The 19,044-nt window shown below is 36.5% G+C and overlaps 1 protein-coding gene across 1 annotated transcript in view; it reads left to right on the top strand.

The window, feature by feature from the left end:
* Sgcz (sarcoglycan zeta) overlaps window positions 1–15,884 on the top strand; it is a 136,739-nt gene extending 120,855 nt beyond the window's left edge. Inside the window, exons 4-6 of the mRNA XM_090353763.1 lie at window positions 7,582–7,654; window positions 11,483–11,606; window positions 15,089–15,884. Of these exons, the coding sequence (XP_090209889.1) occupies window positions 7,582–7,654; window positions 11,483–11,606; window positions 15,089–15,283 (392 nt within the window). The 3' untranslated portion in view covers window positions 15,284–15,884. The remainder of the gene's footprint in view (window positions 1–7,581; window positions 7,655–11,482; window positions 11,607–15,088) is intronic.
* The last annotated feature ends 3,160 nt before the right edge of the window (window positions 15,885–19,044 follow it).

Below are 19,044 nucleotides of genomic sequence, written 5' to 3'. Positions count from 1 at the left end.
TCTCTAATATTTTACTCTTCACCAAAATATTAAGCATTTGATGGTCTACATTTGCCCTTACTCACCCATTATGAGCAAAGCTACTATGTGTGCCGATCTGTGCTTGAAAATAAATATTGCCATTGATCTTTAATTATATTTCTTCCACCTTGTTGGGGAAAATTTCATAACCATACAGTAGTCCAAATTAATTTTGAACTTTGCACATGGATAACTAGCTTATCTGGAGGTTTTATTTTACTATAAAATGTCAAAGTCTCTACCCTTGAGATATGCAAATACACTCCTTAATACATTCCTTCAAATGCCACCCCAAGAAATATCAGAGAACTCAAATTTTACCTTATTGTTTTATTTTCAAAGACATATATTAAGGAATTTTCCAATTGCAGATATAAAATATCTCATAAAAGATCAAAAGAGAAAACTTTTTCAAATAAATCTTTTGAATTTGAATAAGCAATTAAAAAATGAGCAGTATCTGCCTCAAGTACTCTCTTCAAGTGATGAAGAACCCGAACAAATCCAGTAAAAGGTGGAAAAATGCCAATAGCTTTTTGCTTATAAAATATTTTTATTATTAAAGCATTTTAATAATGCTATGTTCATACAATCCTATTTCCAAACAAATTTATAATTCTGCAAGAATGATTCAATCTTGTGTTCATGTGGTTATATAGTTTTGTTGGAGCCAATATATAATCATAAAGCAGAATGTTCAAAAAGAATGGTGTGTGCCTTGCTTTCAGGAACCATTTGTTTATGAAGCTGGATCTGCTCCAAACCCGGGCTTTCTAGAGAATTAGGGGAGGTGTTACAAATAGAGGCTGTTATATTATACTTTGCTGACTGATACAAGCTGTAATATTCCAGTCTATTCTCTCCTGCGTTTCCTGGTGTCTTTAGTTTTTGTTTAAACTGAACAACTTTACATATAAAAAAATGATTAAAACACAAGCTAAAATGAAAAAGGCTATTGAGCCTTCAAGACTGTGGTTAGCATCTTCAGCCATTACTCTAAGCATCACTTGTCAAAATTCCCCTATCCATACATTAAATGGACTGACTTTACAAATTGCATTACATCTTCAACAAATAAATGTATCCAGAACTTGGCCTGTAAAATCTCTTCATATTCATCACAAGACCACTGTGTTTATGATGGCCTGGCCTAAAGTAATCACAAATGGGAAACATTTGGAAAATACTGAAACAGAGAGTGCTACCTTCTGGGAGCAAATTCTACTTCACCTACCGTAGATTTTTTCAAGAGAATACTTTTGGTAATCCTTTAGAAACTCCTGCAGTATTGGCTGTGCAAATACAACTTACTTTCTTCTCTTAACTTGAACTTGGAAAAAAAAAAAAAACAGTGCCTTACCTGTTGATGCTGCTTCATTGTCAGGGAAAACATCTCTAATTTGTTCCCAAGAAGATGAGAACTTAAATGAAGCTTTTTTTTTTCATATAAAAAGGTGAATTTATTGGGGAAGCAGATGGTGAACTGACTGGCCAGGGACACAGTGCAGAGTTGTGAGCTGACACTGTGACCCTGAGCAGTTTTCAAGCTTGATTTTTAAGGGCAAAACCCATGTGGTTGAACCTGGCCACACAGGTGGCCAGTGGGATAGTTACATACACAGAGGGACCATAGTCAGCTCCAGCCACACGCAGGTAGCCAATAGGGTTACAGCCCAGTGTTTGAATTTACCTATCACCTTAATTGGAGTTGGCAGGCAAATTGGGAAGGTCTCCACACAAAGCAGGCCACCCCCACCCAATCGGATATCACTCCTCATGGAGGGTGGGGAGAAGGTCGAGGTTGCCCCTCCCTAGAAGGGCAAAGGTCGACCTTCCACAATGAGGCGGGGAACTCTTAGGCATTCCTGATGGAGCCAGTCCCTCCTCCCCTTAACACTCCTTGCTCCCCTTAACACTCCCCGCTTTTCTTTCAGCCTAGTCAAATCCTTGACTAGTTTACCTTAGTCCAAACGGGGTTATACCTGGTGAGTAGGATCATCAGTTTTATAACTCTGATCCTTTTTTTTACTAAAGCACATTTCATTAATCACACATGGGCCAATCAACAGTAACATTCTCCTCCCAGGGCAACACTCAAACCTCTCGGAACAATATATCTAGTCCTCTTCTGTTTTGGAGGACAACTTCAGCTAGGGAACTCAGTGAGTTCTCTGAGAGTCTGAAAGTCCAGGATCCTCACACGCTGTCTTCACCTAGGAGTGATGAACCCAGTAGCTCGTTCCTGCTACCTTCACAGTGGTTGGAGTGCTGGGAATCACAGCATAGGTTCACTTGAGTGCCAGGGTACTGGAAACCAGACGATGAACATGTCCCCAGATCAACTTGTAAGGCCTATAATGTCTGGGTTGAATCATGGTTAACAATGCCAGCTGAGATAACACATGGCTTGGGGGGGGACAACAATTGTTATCAGACTCAGGCAGACAGCATTCTTTTGTCTGGAGGGGCATATAGCGTGCTCTCCCAGTTCTGCACCCAAGAAAAAGCTCTCACAACTAGGAAGCACGCTTAACAATCCCTCAGGTGGGCACAAAGAATAGTTCCATATCAGTGTACCAATCCTGACCCAGCTTGCATCTGGCTAACTCAGTTACATACCTACTAATTCCACTTGTAATCTCCATTCTTAAGATAATGCTCATATCATCTACTACATACAGGAACTCTCTAGGATTTGTCTTTCTCCCTTTTTGTAGAACAAACATAAGACAAATATTTTCAGATCCTCCCTTATCCATGAACTATTCTTCTGTTTCCTCAATTCCTTTCCAAAGGTTTTCTTTACTAAACTTTTTCTCTCTTGTTTACCTGACTATAGCCCTTATTCACATTTAGCACCTCTCATGTCTAGGCTGTTCAGCACTGGATGGAAAATTCCCTTCACCCATCCAGTCACCATAATGGCTGCAAAAATCTAGGGGACTTTAAACTTAGCACAGATAGAATGTCCCAGCACCAAGGGTTTAGTTCCAGTCCTCTCAGGAAGCAGCTTCGGGGTGGTGGTGGAATCAGGCAGGACAGCTCAGCAGCTCCAATGGAATGTCATACCTCCTGCTGGGTTGCCTGCAAATTTAACCTAAGGTGAGTTTTCCCAATGCTTTCCTGGTTGCTTTACCTGAGCACACTCATTTTTTTTCAGGCTGGCACCCGATTAATTTTTCCAAAGGAATACCAGGGTGACAACTTTTAGTAACCAGATTTCCTTTAAATGAGGCTAGGATTTTCTAGGCAGGCATAGAAGACTTGAACCTGTAACCATTTTTCACAAGTGCAATTTCCACTCTTTCCAATACCTCTAATTTATCCTGTCTCACTTTTCACAAATGACTCTGGTCCCTTCATCTAAAGGGGGTTGATGGGCGGAGATTCAGCTTCTATAACTTCTTCAGGCTGACTCAGGGGCGTTGTCTCTATCCTTAGCTAGGGACCCTAAAAAGCTTAGAGTATTTTACGAAGGGGTTGCCAGGATTACGTTTCAGGAGCAATATTTTACTCCGAACTAAAGATCATATAAAATATTTAACAACTGGACAAACCTTCTTTGGCTACAATAGTGTAGCTTACTTAGCACCCATTTGCAAAGGCATTTTCTTGATTGTCTGGGGAACTTAATCCCTGCGACCCCAACAATGCCTCAGTTACCCATGTAGGCCTATATACAGATCAATGGGGACACAGCCTTAGGTCCACAGACTTCTTTCCTGAATTTGTGGCTGGTGTCAAATCAAAATTCGCTCAGCTAGATCTTTGAACAAATGCGGGGGGGAGGGTGGTCAGGATTGTAAACTACCCACTATTACAGATGCCTGACAAGTTCCTGCCCAGTTATGGAGTAAATAGACATGGGCAGTAGTAAGGCATGCTTACAGACTATTCTATGACCTCCTGGCTCTGATTAATTTCGAATGGCCAAGCACAAGTGACTCTAGGATCTGACACCATCTCTGCCATACAAGCAGTGGCTTTCTGCATCTGGATGCTTCATTGCTTTCTTCCCAATAGTGTCTCTCCACATCCCATTGGCATTGGTGGTTTCTGGACTTGAACTCAGGGCCTGGATACTGTCCCTCAGCTCTCCAGCTCAAGGCTAGCACTCTGCCACTTCGAGCTCCAAAGCAACTCTGCTGCCAGATTAGACACCACAGTCTCACAGGGACTCTGCTTTGCCCGGGCTGGCTCAAAACTGCATGTTTCAGATCAATGAGTCCTACAAAAGGCCACGATACTCCAATTAAAGCAACAAGTGATCAACACAGAAATAGTCTCTAAGTATGATCTTACCTGGAACTTGGTAAGAGCCAAAGTTACATCTGAATAAGGATAGCTGTCCTTCTCCATGGGCCTGTGGGAAATTGCTATAAAGAGACTTATAAGAGCAAGCTAAATAGCAATTAAGCAATCATTTTGGTAATCCTAATTTTCCTTTTTTCTCTTTCTTGAAAAAAACATTTAGGACAACTTCACTTTCAAATTTTGTTCAGAAACCCATGTCTAATTTTCTTTAAAACTTTTACTGATATTTGCTTAAACACTTAACACTTTAGTCTTTATTTGCATTTGAAAAAGCTTTAAGGGCTCAAAGAACTCCTTTTGCCTCCAGACCTCCTAGGGCTCAAGGCACTCCCTTTGCCTTTTAGAAGAGGCTTTTTTTTTCTTGCAGTTTATATTACTGTATAGAACTCCAACAGTTTAAACTCAAATAAGTTTTTCCTTAATGCAAGAACCACAAACATCATCAGTGCACCAAAAGTCTAAGTCTGGACTCAGTTTCCTTCTTTTTCTAAAATATGTCCAAATGCAATCCAGGAGCATGAAACCAAATCATACGGAGATAAACTTTTAAACATTCCTTAAAAATACTAATCACATTACCCACATTTTACCATCAGATTTTCAGTGTCAGTCTGCAAGGAAAAAGGACTAAGATGATCCACTCAGTCCATCCGACCAGGTTTAGTGAACAGCCTCATGGCAGCTTATTTTCTTTCAACAGCGTGGACCCTCCCTTAGGGCCTTTTCCACCATGGGAACCCAGAGCTGCACCTTAGCCAGTTCACCTCTCACTCCCAAAAATGGTCACACAGGACTATCCTAAGTTTTCCTGTCCTTTCTCTTGGCATTTGATTATCTAAACAATTTTAAAAGACAGGCAAAGTTTCTGACATTGATAAACAAATTCACATTTAAATCTCTAATACATGTCTCCAAACTTGAACTTAAGGAAATAAATTCCAAATTCCCTAATGTCTCTGGGCTAAACAGGATACAATGTCTACAATGTAAACAGCTCTATGCATTACAATACCAGATTTATTTTAATACAGATTTCAGGATCTATAGAAAAATACTTTTTACCAGTTCCTCTTAAAACAATGCAGTAATCCTTTGAGACATTGGAAACATTCAAACCTAATACTTTTCTTGAAGTTTAAACTTAGATTCACCCAATTGCCTTTTTGTTTCAAGTATAAATTAATCCATTGTTTTATACAGCATGCTGACAATTTAACCTTGAACATGTTCACTCACACCGTTCACACACATTCATAGTCAAAGATCTTAAAGCACACAAAATTAACATTGGCCGTACATTTTCTGGAAGTTTGTGTCAAGAGAGCTTTGCCAGTTTTACTCTTGCAGGTGAGAACCAGGTACAAGACAAAACTTTTTACAAGGCAACTTTGCTGGAATTTATTTTTCCAGGGCTTCTTACAACTGCAGCCACGTGGCAGCGGCCATACCAGGCCTGAGATCCAGAAACGTTCAAGTAAATAACAAAGACATACACTCACAAAAATCACAAGGATCCATATTTAGGACTGGTACCAATTTCGAAAACAAAACCAGACAACACAAAAAACCACCTTACTAAACAAGACAGAAGCAGAGACCTTTAAGTACCCCCAAATTTTGATGGCATGCCTGGTAGTAGTCAGAGTGAGAAAGACATCTGGGGCCCTGAAAACTCTCAGGGGTGCCTCTCCTGCAGAGACTTCCTTTCTCTGGCAGCAGGCTGGCCAAGGGCATCTGACCTGCAAAAACTGCTGTCAGTGGAGCAAGAGTTTTTCATTTCTGGCAAGACTTAGTATCACCTCAGTCCTGGGAGGGGAATTCACATAACTCCCAACAAGGATCTGATGGTCCCAGGGAGAGGATTCCACATCTCTCCCAATAGGAACATCCACAAGGGAGTCAAGGTGTCCCTTGACCACCCCAGCCTTAGAGAGCTTGCTGCGTCCAGCTTTTTCCTCTCTGTTTTAGGCCACAGTGCACTTTCCAGATATAAGTACAGAAATACAGAGCAGTCGACCTACTTCTACTAACCTCTGGAGGCCTTTTTACTTTTCACCCAGGTGACTTTCCCCAAAAAGATGGTTAAGAATTCCTTGAGGATAATCAGAGGCTCGCTTGGGTCTGACGCTATCGATGGGATTCCATAGCCACTGGTGGGACTCGAACCCACTCATCACCCTGTGGTTAAGGACTCTTCCCTGCCAATGCACCAAAAATGTTATGGGGTCAAGAGGCAGGGATTCCACATCCTTCCAGGTGGGGATTCCACGTCCCACCAGAGTCCACCACACAGAGACAGTCTCATATAAAAAGGTGAATTTATTGGGAAGTAGATGGTGAACTGACCGGCCAGGGACACAGTGCAGACTCGGGAGCTGACACTGTGACCTAAATGAAGCTTTTGATAAAATAAAACTTTTATTCCTATGAATATAGTATAGCAGAAACTTTTAAGTTTTTCCTTTGAACTATAATGCAGATGAAATTATGCTATCCTACATACCCATACTTATTCCTCTTTTTTAATATCAAGTTCTACATTGGTATGTTATTTAATGGAATACTCAGGTAGTTCTAACATTTTTTTCACTCAGCCAATTATCATCAAGAAAGTTGAAGTGTTAGAGCTAATTCTCTGTTAACTATTTCATCATTACTTACTGAAAAATGTCATTATTTTTTTTTTGCCTGTCCTGGGCTTGGTCTCAGGCACTGAATTTTGTCCTTGGGTTTTCTCAAGTCTAGAGTTCCACCACTTGAGCCACAACACCACTTCTGGCATTGTTTCTATGTATGTGGTATGGAGGAATTGAACCCGGGTCTTCGTGCATGCTAGGCAAGGACTCTACCACTAGAACAAACTCCCGTCCCCCCTCATGTTTCATTCTTGCCCTGCAAAGTATAGAAAGGCAGACCTGAGTTTTTCAGGTATGGAGATATGGCCACGTATCTATCTCTGGGATCCATTGCATGAAGAAATAAGGCAAACAATGGAATGAGTTCTTTCTTTCGAAGATAGAAATTCTCAGCCTGAAGTGATAATATTATCTTACTATTGCATTTAACAGTGTAATCAGTATAATGAGCTTACTTGACTATTCACTCCGCAATGTTTCCCTTTCATCTTCTCTAGTACTGTGTTCACTTCCTGTATGGGGAAGAATATTTGATAAGTAAATATAGAGATGAAAGCCAGTAGGCCCATGGGGTCATTTATTCTAACTATTGTGTTGTTGCTGCCCTCAGGCACGGAAGGCGCAGTATTTGGACATTCGGTGGAGACACCTCACATCCGTGCAGAACCATCTCGAGACCTCAGGTAGGTGCTGATACACCTGTAAAATCCTGTCCACTACCTCTGGCCATCCTTCAGGTAAAAAGGACTAAACATTTATGGTTATATGAACTAAGAATTGACTGTCCTGGGTCTATAATAGATATTTGGCTGAGTGCAAGAAGATAACTTGTTCTTTTAAGTTTCTTCATTTGTCTAACATGTCATAATGAATATGAAAGTAAATATAGCAGCTAAGAGTAGTGAGGAAAAACAAATGAGAGGAATTATTGAGGCTGTTGTCTGTCAGGAAGATCAATAAAATGAAGATGCTGAACACAACACTCAGCCTACCTAGGCTCACTCTTGTAATCTTAGCTAGGAGGCTGAGATCTGAGGATTTCAGTTCAAAGCTATTCAGATCAGAAAAGTCCCCATGAGACTTATCTCCAATTAATGACTCAAAACACTGGAAGTGTAACTATGGCTCAGTTGTTGGAGAGCTAGCCTTGAGTATAAGTAGGCTCAGAGACAGCACCCAGGCTATAAGTTCAAGCCCCACTACCGAAAAAAAAACTAGAGAGAGAGATAGATGTTGATAAATCTGACATACACAGTTACATATATGATATACACAGGTGTGAAGGAAGGGGAGGCAAATAGGAAGAAGTTCTTCATGGCCAAGAAGTGTGAAATTAGGTGAAATTCAAAAGCAAACAAACTAGTAACCAGAAAAAGCTAGAATTTCATTGTCCCCTGATGAACTCTGTCTGAAATTTAAAGTAACAATAAAGTAAGATGATTTGTTTTAACTCTGTTTTTAAGAGGAAAAGATCCCTGTGTGTCTCTGTGTGTATGTTGTGTGTGTGTGTGTGAAAATTAAAAATTGTGAGGTATACATGATCAGGCATTGTACCCAAAATAATCATGGCAAATGATAATAATTTATTTTTCAGTTATCTTTAAGTAGTCGACAAATGGGTTTTAATTCAATATGATAGTTTATAAGTGCAATGCATCTTGATCAATGCCAGCCCTTGTATTACTCTCCTCGTCTCATCCAACTAAAACTTTTATTTTTGCTAGTCCTGGAGCCTGAACTTAGGACTGAGCACTACCCTTGGGCTTTACAAGGCTAGAGCTCTATCACGTGAGTCATACTACCACTTGCAGCATTTTTTTCCCTATATGTGTGGTACCGAGGAATCTAACCTGTGTCTTCATGCATGCTAGGCAAATATGCTACCACTAGGCCAAACTCCCAGCCCCAGAACATTTCAACTTAAAGTCTATCTGCTTCATAATACTTTTAATTCAGAAAATAAAGATGTGAGAATTAATTTGTATAACTAATTTTCATGGATAAATTATAATATGATATCTCTAATTGCAATACCTTTAAAATAAAATAGTGACACTAAAATAACCACACAATGAAGTTCATTATTAAGTCAGGTAACAGGAAGTTAGTATCTGAAATAATATTTACCTTTCTTACAATATTTCTCCCTACTTCAACACACTGATACCAAAATAAACCATTGCTAAAATTTCAAAAAAAATGACATCCTTTCTTATTGGATAGGCAGAAAAATGTTCAAATGAAGTCAAAACAAAATTCATGAATTTTAATGAAGGAAAGGCATATTTTTACAACAATATAATTTCCAACATATTGTCTTGTGAATATAACTATTACACTGAATGTAGATAGAATGCTTTTCTATCGTCTTGCAATTTATAATAGAACTTCTAGAACTACAGTTTATAAAAAGGACCTGGCAAAATGCTATTTATAAAATAGCCAGTGAAATACATGAGTATGTAATCATGAGCTCAGTTTGGTAAGTTGTTATGTTTCATAATATTTGTTATTTACCTTATTTCAGATAGTTGAAAATGTATAAGCTACAAGTTCTGGACACAGTATGATCATATGATTTTCTAATTGCAATGCCTTTTAAGATGTGTATAGGGGCCGGGAGTTTGGCCTAGTGGTTAAAGTGCTTGCCTAGCATGCATGAAGACCCGGGTTCGATTCCTCGGTACCACATATAGAAAAAAAGCTGGAAGTGGTGCTGAGGCTCAAGTGGTAGAGCTCTAGCCTTGAGAAAGTCCAAGGACAGTGCTCAGGCCCTGAGCTCAAGCCCAGGACTGGCAAAAAAAAAAAAAAAAGATGTGTATAAAAGTATAGTGAAACAGAAAGATCACTGTCTTATTGTGAAATTGCATTTTGTTTAATCCTCTAGGAGATGACAATATTTGTAAGGACACGAGTGTATGAATGTGTGTAAGAGAGACAGACAGAGATTGTATTGTCAATGTTGCAAATACTTGTAGTCAATTAGGCACATTGAACTGTTAATAATTTATATTAAATTTTGATATTTATAAAACTCTCCATGTCTCATTATTTTTTATCCTACAAAAATTAGTTTGTTTGCTATGTTAATCAGAAAATCACATGAAATCATTCACAAGCTTGCTCTAATAATCCTGTTCATGATAAAAACTTGATGACTAATATATTTATTTGAAAATATAATTAAATCAAATTGTTTTAACAAATGTTTATTGCCTACTTTTCAACTGAATAGTCTAATTAATTATAAATTTCTCTTATATACTACTTGTATAAATACTGTGTATACTTTGTGAAAGGAGACAATGCTATAGTTAACACTATCCCATTATTTTTAATAGGTATTACATTTAATTTTATCAAGACTTGCAGAATACACAATTGAAATTTATTTAATCCATTTCCTTAATTGCTCTAACACTTGAGGAATTTAGCAATATATAAAACTGTCAACACTTTGCAAAGAATTTCGCATCCTATTTGAGGCATAAATGTGTTTAGAATTTATGTCTTAAGTCAGAAAACTAATTGCAGAAGAGTGAAATTATTTTGTAAATTCTAATTTCTATTTATCCTCAATTATACAGAATTTGCATATTGAAATTACCTTCTGAAGGCAAGATTCTCCTATTCCTCATCACTTTTAGAATTTCTTAGCTTAAGAGGTACATGAACTTCAGAGTTGTAGTTTATGTACTTGTTTCAATAAAAACAATTCTAGATATACTGCTTCAAAGGAAATCAGTTGTTGTGGCTAGGAGTTGAGAAAATTAGTCCTATCCTCACAAGGAAAACAAAATGTGATCACCAGGGAGTAGACTAACTTCAGGAGACCCACTCGTGTATGCTACATCTAATACCAGTTGTGGTCGTTTCTGCACACTATTTTCCTTTCTGTTCTTTGATTTGACTGACCCTGTTCATTCTGTGCCCATTTTACTGAGGTAAGGGAGGATATTCAATATACAAAATATGATATTTCTTTAATTAAAATTACAAATCCTATGAAATATTTTCAAGTTAAAAATATTCATTATATGTTCTTGAAAGCATGTAATATTAATGATTTTTATTAAAATTTTCCTCTTTGCATAGCTAGGACTCTTTATTGAGGAATATGTAAATACTAAATTGTACCAATTTATTTATTTAAACTCCATCATTAATATTGATAATACATGAAAGATTTAAGCATGTAAACTTCTCTTGACCTACTTTCTGTAAGCATGATAAAGAAAACACCCTACAAATTTGTTATTAAATCATTATATTAATGGAAGTGAATAATTGATATGAACAAATGAGCATTGTAATAATGAGCTGCAAAGTGGATAAGGCAATAAAACTCATTCTAAAATTATTTTGACTTGAAATTATTGCCTGGTGTGGAAAGGAATTTTCTGTAGGCCTTCCTGTTTGGGTTTTGAAGTGTTTCATTCTGGTTGACTGATGATTTGCTTGGGGTCATCATGTTTTTTTTCTTGTTCCTGTGAATGATATTTTCATGTTAGGCTTGAATCGCCAACTAGATCCTTGATCATGGAAGCTCCTCGAGGTGTACAGCTGAGCGCTGCTGCTGGTGACTTCAAGGCTACTTGCAGAAAAGACCTCCATTTGCAGTCCACAGAAGGAGAAGTGAGTAACTCTTGTCAATTTCTTTTTTTTTTTGCCAGTCCTGGGTTTGAGCTCAGGGTCTGAGCACTGTCCTTGGACTTTCTCAAGGCTAGAACTCTATCACTTGAGCCTCAGCACCACTTCCGGCTTTTTTCTGTGTATGCGATAACGAGGAATCGAACCGGACCTTCGTGCGTGCATGCTAGGCAGACACTCCATCTCTAGGCCAGACTCCCGGCCCCTCTTGTCAATTTCTATATGTGTGTTTTCTGGTCGAATCTAAACTACAGTTTAGTAGAACATCCAATTATTTAAATATCGATATTCTTGAGTCTAGTTAATATCACTGTGGTATTTATTCATCCTTGTTCCACCCTTTATGTCTCCTCCCTGACTCTCCCAAATACGAACAAGCAAGACAAAGGGAAAAGAAAACAGAAACAACAATGACAACTAGAGGATGTCTCTTGTTTCCTTGGGTTTGCAGTTCATTTCATAGAGCATTATTTTATATGATTATCTGTATATAGATACCTATTTACTTAATGTATCTCATAGTCTTTCCCTTCCAGTGTCCATTTCTCTGTTTCCCACTGCCACAATGCTTTTGCATTCCATGCACATTCTCAAAATCCTTCCAGTAGCTAATATTTTATTTAATCCAGGCAATCCACTTTCAATTGCAATGATTATGTTTTTGTTTGTTTCAACAATTCTCATTTGTTCTTTTGCAAACCTAACTGGACATGCTGGTCCTTTTTGGTTTGTTTTTGTTTATTTGCTTATTTGTTTTTAATTTTACTTTCAATATTTTAAATCCTTTTACCTAATTAGTATTTTAGGCTGTTATTTTTAACTACAACCACTCACATCCTTAAGGGTATGTCTTCTTATTTCTCTTCTTACCAGTTAGTTCCTTTTGTTCCTCCTTTATGTGATTATCTATTTTATTATGAGTTCTCTGAGGTCAAGAGGAGAATAATAATCCTTGCTATTTGAGAGCAAGGATTTTGAAGTTTACTTATGTAATGACTAATTAAAATAATTTAATTTCCATTAACTTCATTGCTGAGTCAAGGTATATGTTAATTGTATATTTTGCTTCCATATTATAAACAGACTTATTGGAAGGACCATATTTGTTTCTTAGTGGACAAAACAATAACATTATTTAGAAAAATGTTCTCCAAAATTTTAAAAATAAGTATTTGTACTGTTTCAAAATTTTTTCCAGTACAATTGCAGACTGATAGTTTGCTATAAAAGATAAAAATAGTTCTTAAATACCTCTCATGGCATTAGAGTTTCTTTATCATACTAACTATTCCATTCTAATTATTTGTAATAAATGTTCTATAAGGATATTCATAGTTTTTAATATCTTTTCTTCTCCCATTTATGAATCTTTTACTTATATGCTTTATTTAATTGTATTAGAAAAATTATTTAATGCCATTACAGCCCAACAATTAGTTGTCAATTAATGTTAAGATATAAATAAATGATTAATATTTTGCTCTGAAGAAGTTTAAAATGATATAAAATATCTCTCTTTGTTACATTGCCTGTGGCACAGAAAGTCATACTGATGACATATCAACAAGAATAAAAGGAATAAAAAGTCCCCACCTTCAGTTTTTCAAGTAGTTAGTATGAGGACATACATAGAAAATAGTGGAAATGCAGAATAAATTGTATATAGCATTCCATACTATAAGCAGTCCAAAATCATCTCAGATAATGCTTTGAGGAATTTCAAACTTACCTCTGAAGAAGCAAGAATTATTATAATTAATATATTACAAGTTGCATAACACATACATATATATCAAAATTTCATAGGATGAATACTTTATGAAGTAATTAAGTTTTTTTACTCTCTTTTTTAGTGAGTTATAGGCCTGATTTCAACAGAAGTAAATAGATGGGTTCTTGGTAGAGAGAAAATGGTAAACTCTGACTTAATAGCTCAGAATAATGATTCTAATCACAAGGATGAGTTCCAAACCAAGTGGATTATATAATCTATAAAACCATGCAGAATAGAGATATCAGTTTTAGAAATCAGAAAGTAGACAATATCATAGTAACCACCGAAAAAGAATGAGAAATGTGTGATCAGTTCCTTCTATGCTACAGCAACCTGAGAGACTGAGAAATGTAACAAGAATCTAGAGAAAACAACAGCCTTCCTAACTTCTATCTTAGGCTGAGAAAAGAACAGTAAGCCACGGTACAAATGCATTTTTGACTGATAAAATCAACTTTTGTCCCATAGCTCAAGCTATAATTTGTATCTCAGCTAAATACATATGGAATTAAGATATCACCCTGTAGTCAAACCATCTACAGTGGTCCTTGACTGGATGGGAGGGGCTGAAGAGCAGCGCTGTGGCTACTCTGAAATATCTCCCTACACACCATTCAAGATCAAGTCTCCCACGGCTTACTGCATCCTTGAAGTGCTTTGCAGTTGATTCATGGTTGTTGAGACTGTCACCTGCAGGTCTTTCTTGACTAAAACCTCCATTCTCTATACTTAGATTCTGAAATGGCAAATTCTACAAGTAGTCTGGTGTAAAAAAAAAGACCCAGCAAACTATGCCAGGATGTGATCCCTTCTTTCTCTTTGGAACATTCCCAATGACCATCAAAAGCATATGATCCCTGGTGGCTGAAAATCCCGACTCTTAGCATAGAGAATAATTGTAGTAATTCCCAAAGGGAAAAAGTTCAGAGAATATAGAATCAGTCTGAGAGGAGAGAATGATGGGACTGGGGGATGGGGGAAGGGATGATTGAAAAGAAGCACCGAAGACTTAGGCAGGCACATTAAGCTGTGATCTGCCAGTACAATCTTTTGAAGTTCGGGGGAAAAATAAGTTAAATCTAAAAATGATTTTTAAAAAAGGAAAGAGTATGCATTTAGAGAAGTAGATGTTGAATGCAGATGTTAGATTTCAAATCTGATTATCTACTATGATTAAGTCTTGCTAGTTGTGTCGATTATGTACTTGATAAAATTTTTACACTCTTGAGTATCAGCATGTGAGCACCCACACACAGACACATACACGTGCGCCTTTGTGCGCACACACGAGCACACACACACACACACACACACACACATACACACACACAGTAATATGTATTAAGAAAATGGATTGCTTAGGCACGGTTAGGATGTTCTGTTTAGAGACTTTATGGAAGTCATTAACTTTCTGTAGCGCTTCAATGAGTAGGTTGGGCCCTAAAGCTGGTTTTACAATATTACATTTCAGATTGAGGGCTTTCTGTTAAAAGGCACCATGTCTCAAAGGAGAAAGCAGATACAAAGCGTTTGTACTACACCCTAGGACTGTAATTTGTTTGTTCAACAAAGCTTGGCATCTAAACCAATAGTATCCTTGGTGGCATATTTTCTCTTAACAGACCAGCCTGCAAAAGCTCCAGGGGCTGCAGAATGCTGAAAGGAATTAAAATGTAATTTCTTTTCCCTACAGATATTTCTAAATGCAGATACAATCCGGCTGGGAAATCTACCCATCGGCTCCTTTTCTTCTTCTTCATCCAGCTCCTCAAATTCTCGACAGACAGTGTACGAACTATGTGTCTGCCCCAATGGCAAACTGTACCTCTCTCCAGCGGGGATAGGTTCCACTTGTCAGTCCAGCAGTAACATCTGCTTGTGGAGCTGAAATGACTGTTTTCTCCTCACACCAGAATAGCCTTTTGTTCCTGTCCGTCTGCTTCACAGTTCTGCTCGGTTTCCCTTGTGATCAATCCAGAGCTTCTTCAAATGGTCCACGGAGCAAACTGCTTCCAGTTGAGCAGGGATTCACTGTCACCTACTCGTGTGGCTCGCTGAACTCTTCAGCACGGAAAAAGCGAGGGATGGAGCAATGAAGACATTTTCAAGCAAGAAAACTGGATCATAGCGTTTGCTCAAAAGGGAGAATAACATAGGTGCCTTTGCTACATGAAGTGAAGCACAGTTTTCGATTTTTTTTCTTTCTTGTTTTTCTTTTTTTGCAGAACCTGGATATGAACTACACATGTATGCATTACATTGATGAATTTCCCAGCATCCAATGGCAAGGTGAAATGGTTAACCCTGGAAAAAAAAAAAGTACTAATTCTACAGTCTGAAAGCACAATTTTTCCATTCATCTTTTTGGATGTCAACTTTTACCCCCTGAATTTTAAGATTTTGAAGCATTATGTAATGCTTGCTTTACTAAGAAAAAATTAAATTCAATACATGGTTTTTAACAAAACAAAACAAAACAAGATGGAATCTCTCCCTGGGTTTTATTTCTTTAAAATTGATGTGTTGTTACTCTTTGTCTACTAAGTAAAAAATTTTGTACATTAGGTAATTTTGAAAGAAATCAGCAATATAATCTTTACAGAATGAACAAAATGCCATTATATTGTCATTTATCAGATCTGGATGGCCTTATATAGAATTTACTTGGCTATTGCATGTGGCATATTTGCTTTTATCAAAACATCTAAATAATTGCAATAGAAGATAAGATTAAGAAGGTGGTGGAGACTCCATAGTTCCTGTCCTTACAAATCCACAAGATATCCTTTATATCTAGGTTTAAATAGTATAATTTGGGGGGCTCCGTTCACCCTATAGTTGATTTAGCTAAAGCTCCAAACATCTTCTAAATAAATGAATAATGTAATTAATAATGCTAAGAAGGGATTCTTTTTCCATTGGCTTAGCAACTTCAAAAGATACCATTTTTTAATTGGAGGTTAAGATTTTTGGAGGTAAAAATTGAATTAAAATCTAAACCATAAAGTGATAAACTTTAATTAGAATATTAAGCATATGTACTCACTCTGCTTGATTTCATACTTTAGGAAATTAGTTACACTTCTATTCAACAGTTAATATTTTTCCATTTATTAAACTGTTCACTTCCCCCTTCATCAGAAAACACAGCTCCTTTCATTCTTCACTGAATATTGTTTCTAAATTAGCTTCTAATTCATGACTCCAGAATATTGTAGATTTATTGCAATATTCCTTGACTTCATCTTTTGAAATCTACAGACCAGAGGAATGTAAAGGTATAAAATATTTCCTAGCTTTGGAAGATGACTTGCTTAACTTTAAGGTAAGTCCTAATCTTCACAAGTCGAATACTCTTTCCTAAATTTTGCACACTCTAGACAGATGTGTGGAGATTCAATTTTGTGAGTTTTTGACTGTAGAAATTCTACAGTACAGATCTATACTGCTGACACTTAAATGGGAAAATGGAATTTGTGGACGTGTTTGTTTAATAAAACTGGGGAAACTGGATAATGCCAGCAGAATAATTAACCATTTGGCTAGAATTATCTTATTTAGGGGAGTCTAGCATTTTTAATAATTGGAAAGTTCCTCATCAGTGAACATATTCTGCTCTCAGAAGAAACATCCAAGCTTCATTCACTTTTATTATTATTTAGAGAAAAAAACTTTACTTCTTTTTTTGGAGTTCTATAAATTATTTAGTTACATTGGAATTAAATTTAAGATATATATTTGGCTAAAAATCATGGGACAGATTTCACATAATCATAAAAAACTATAAATAACATGAAAAATATGTATATTTACCTTTTAAAACACAAAATATCACATGGGAAATTATAAAAACTAATGGGTGCTAATCACTATAATATATTTAAAATTCTGGATTTATTTGGTACCCAATCAATTTCAATAATCAATCAAGTAATTAGGGTCAGTAAAAGGAAGCAATATTTTAGATAGGTGATTTGCCCTTTTTCTGAATTATTTTGCTAGGAATTGGGAATTGGGCTAGGAAATCAATCAATCTCAAGACATCAGTTTACAACACCAAAAACAAAACCAAATGAAAAACCAATACCAAAATAACCTTCACAGACTTTAATGAAAGTATTGAGACAATTGTGACATTTCTTTGGCTTTCACATAATTTAGTAACTATTACACAAATTAGAAGGAAACACTAGAAATCTAGATAATATCACAGAGATGAGAAGAGTACAGATAAGAAAGGATGTCAAAACAAATTTTGCTAGTGCAAGGCTATTCAGTTTTCAATTCAAAATATTGTGAGGTAGTGCTGGTGACTCAATACAAGTGCTGGTGATTCATGTTGTACTCTCAGGAGTTTGACCAGTTTGGGCACACATAATTAGGAATTGAAGCCAGTCCAGTTATATATCTCTTCTCAACGAATAGTTGTAATGACATGCACTTGTCATTTTAGCCATGTAGTGTAAGATAGGAGGCTGAGGTCTGGAGGATCACATTTCCAGGCCACTACAGGCAAAGAGTTTGTGAGATTTCACCTAAGTGAAGAAACTTCATTTGATTACATTGACCTGTCATGCTAGGGAAGGAGGTAAACAATAGGGGAATACAGGTGTCTTCCCTAAGGAGAATTAAATAATTGTTATAAATTACTTGACTGTGAGATTTCATAAGGATCTACATGTAGACCCAACATCCATTAGATTTAGTTTCTGTTGAAGATTCATTTCTTAAAAGACTATCCTAAAATTTCTCATTTTCCTAACAGAATGGTCTTGGATATTTCATGATCTGAATTGCAGACTGCCTAGGCAGACCAACCAATCTATGGATATGTTCATATTGTCTTTTACATTACAGATTAGATTTTAAAAAACAAACAAAAACACTGTTAAACTATAATGGTAAAAATTCAACTGTGAATTGTACTCAGAAAAATGATTAAATTGTTATTTACAGTTTGGACATCATAATCAGTGTTATGTATAAAGGGAGGAAAGCAGTCAGGCAGGCAAAAGGACAACACTAATATTCTTTTCATTTAGTCACCAAAAAATAAATAAAATAAATTAGTCTCCAGAAATACATAAATCAAAATGTATTTGAGTGCAGTTGTTGGAAGTTTGTTCTATTTTTTCCTCAAGAAAAAAACAAAGACGTAAGTGGGAAACATTATTCTATTATCTTTTAGAGTCTTTCAATAAAACATTGAATAAAACAACAAAAATTCTGAATTTCCTAGTTCTTTTGCTCAACCACTCCTACTTTTCTGTGGTATAATGATGAATCTTGTTTTAATTATTTTAAATATGAATTAAATGCTTCATGATCTGATACATAAAATAACTTACTAAGGATTGGGGCAATGACACAATTCACTTTTACTGTAATTTGGAAAGCTTAGATTATAATATCCTAACTTTCAGACAATAGCGGCTTGAGTTCTAATTCTCATTCTGACCTTAGGTACTCATGTAAATTTCCTGAAGAAATAAATTTATTTTGGAAAGTTTATTTATCTGTGAAAAAGATACACTAAACTATGAGTTTACTTCATTTGCTTGTATCTCTAAATTTCATTGACTTTTAAGAAAAAACTCAGCTATGTTGACCTTGGCAACCTGATTTGCAAGCTTGAGCAGCTTAAAAAGC

Source organism: Megascapheus bottae, chromosome 20, assembly GCF_031878675.1.
Source record: "Megascapheus bottae isolate mThoBot1 chromosome 20, mThoBot2.hap1, whole genome shotgun sequence".
Classification (NCBI taxonomy): Eukaryota; Metazoa; Chordata; class Mammalia; order Rodentia; family Geomyidae; genus Megascapheus; species Megascapheus bottae.
The sequence above is the reverse complement of the archived record's forward strand: the minus strand, read 5'-3'. Positions and strand labels throughout refer to the sequence as shown.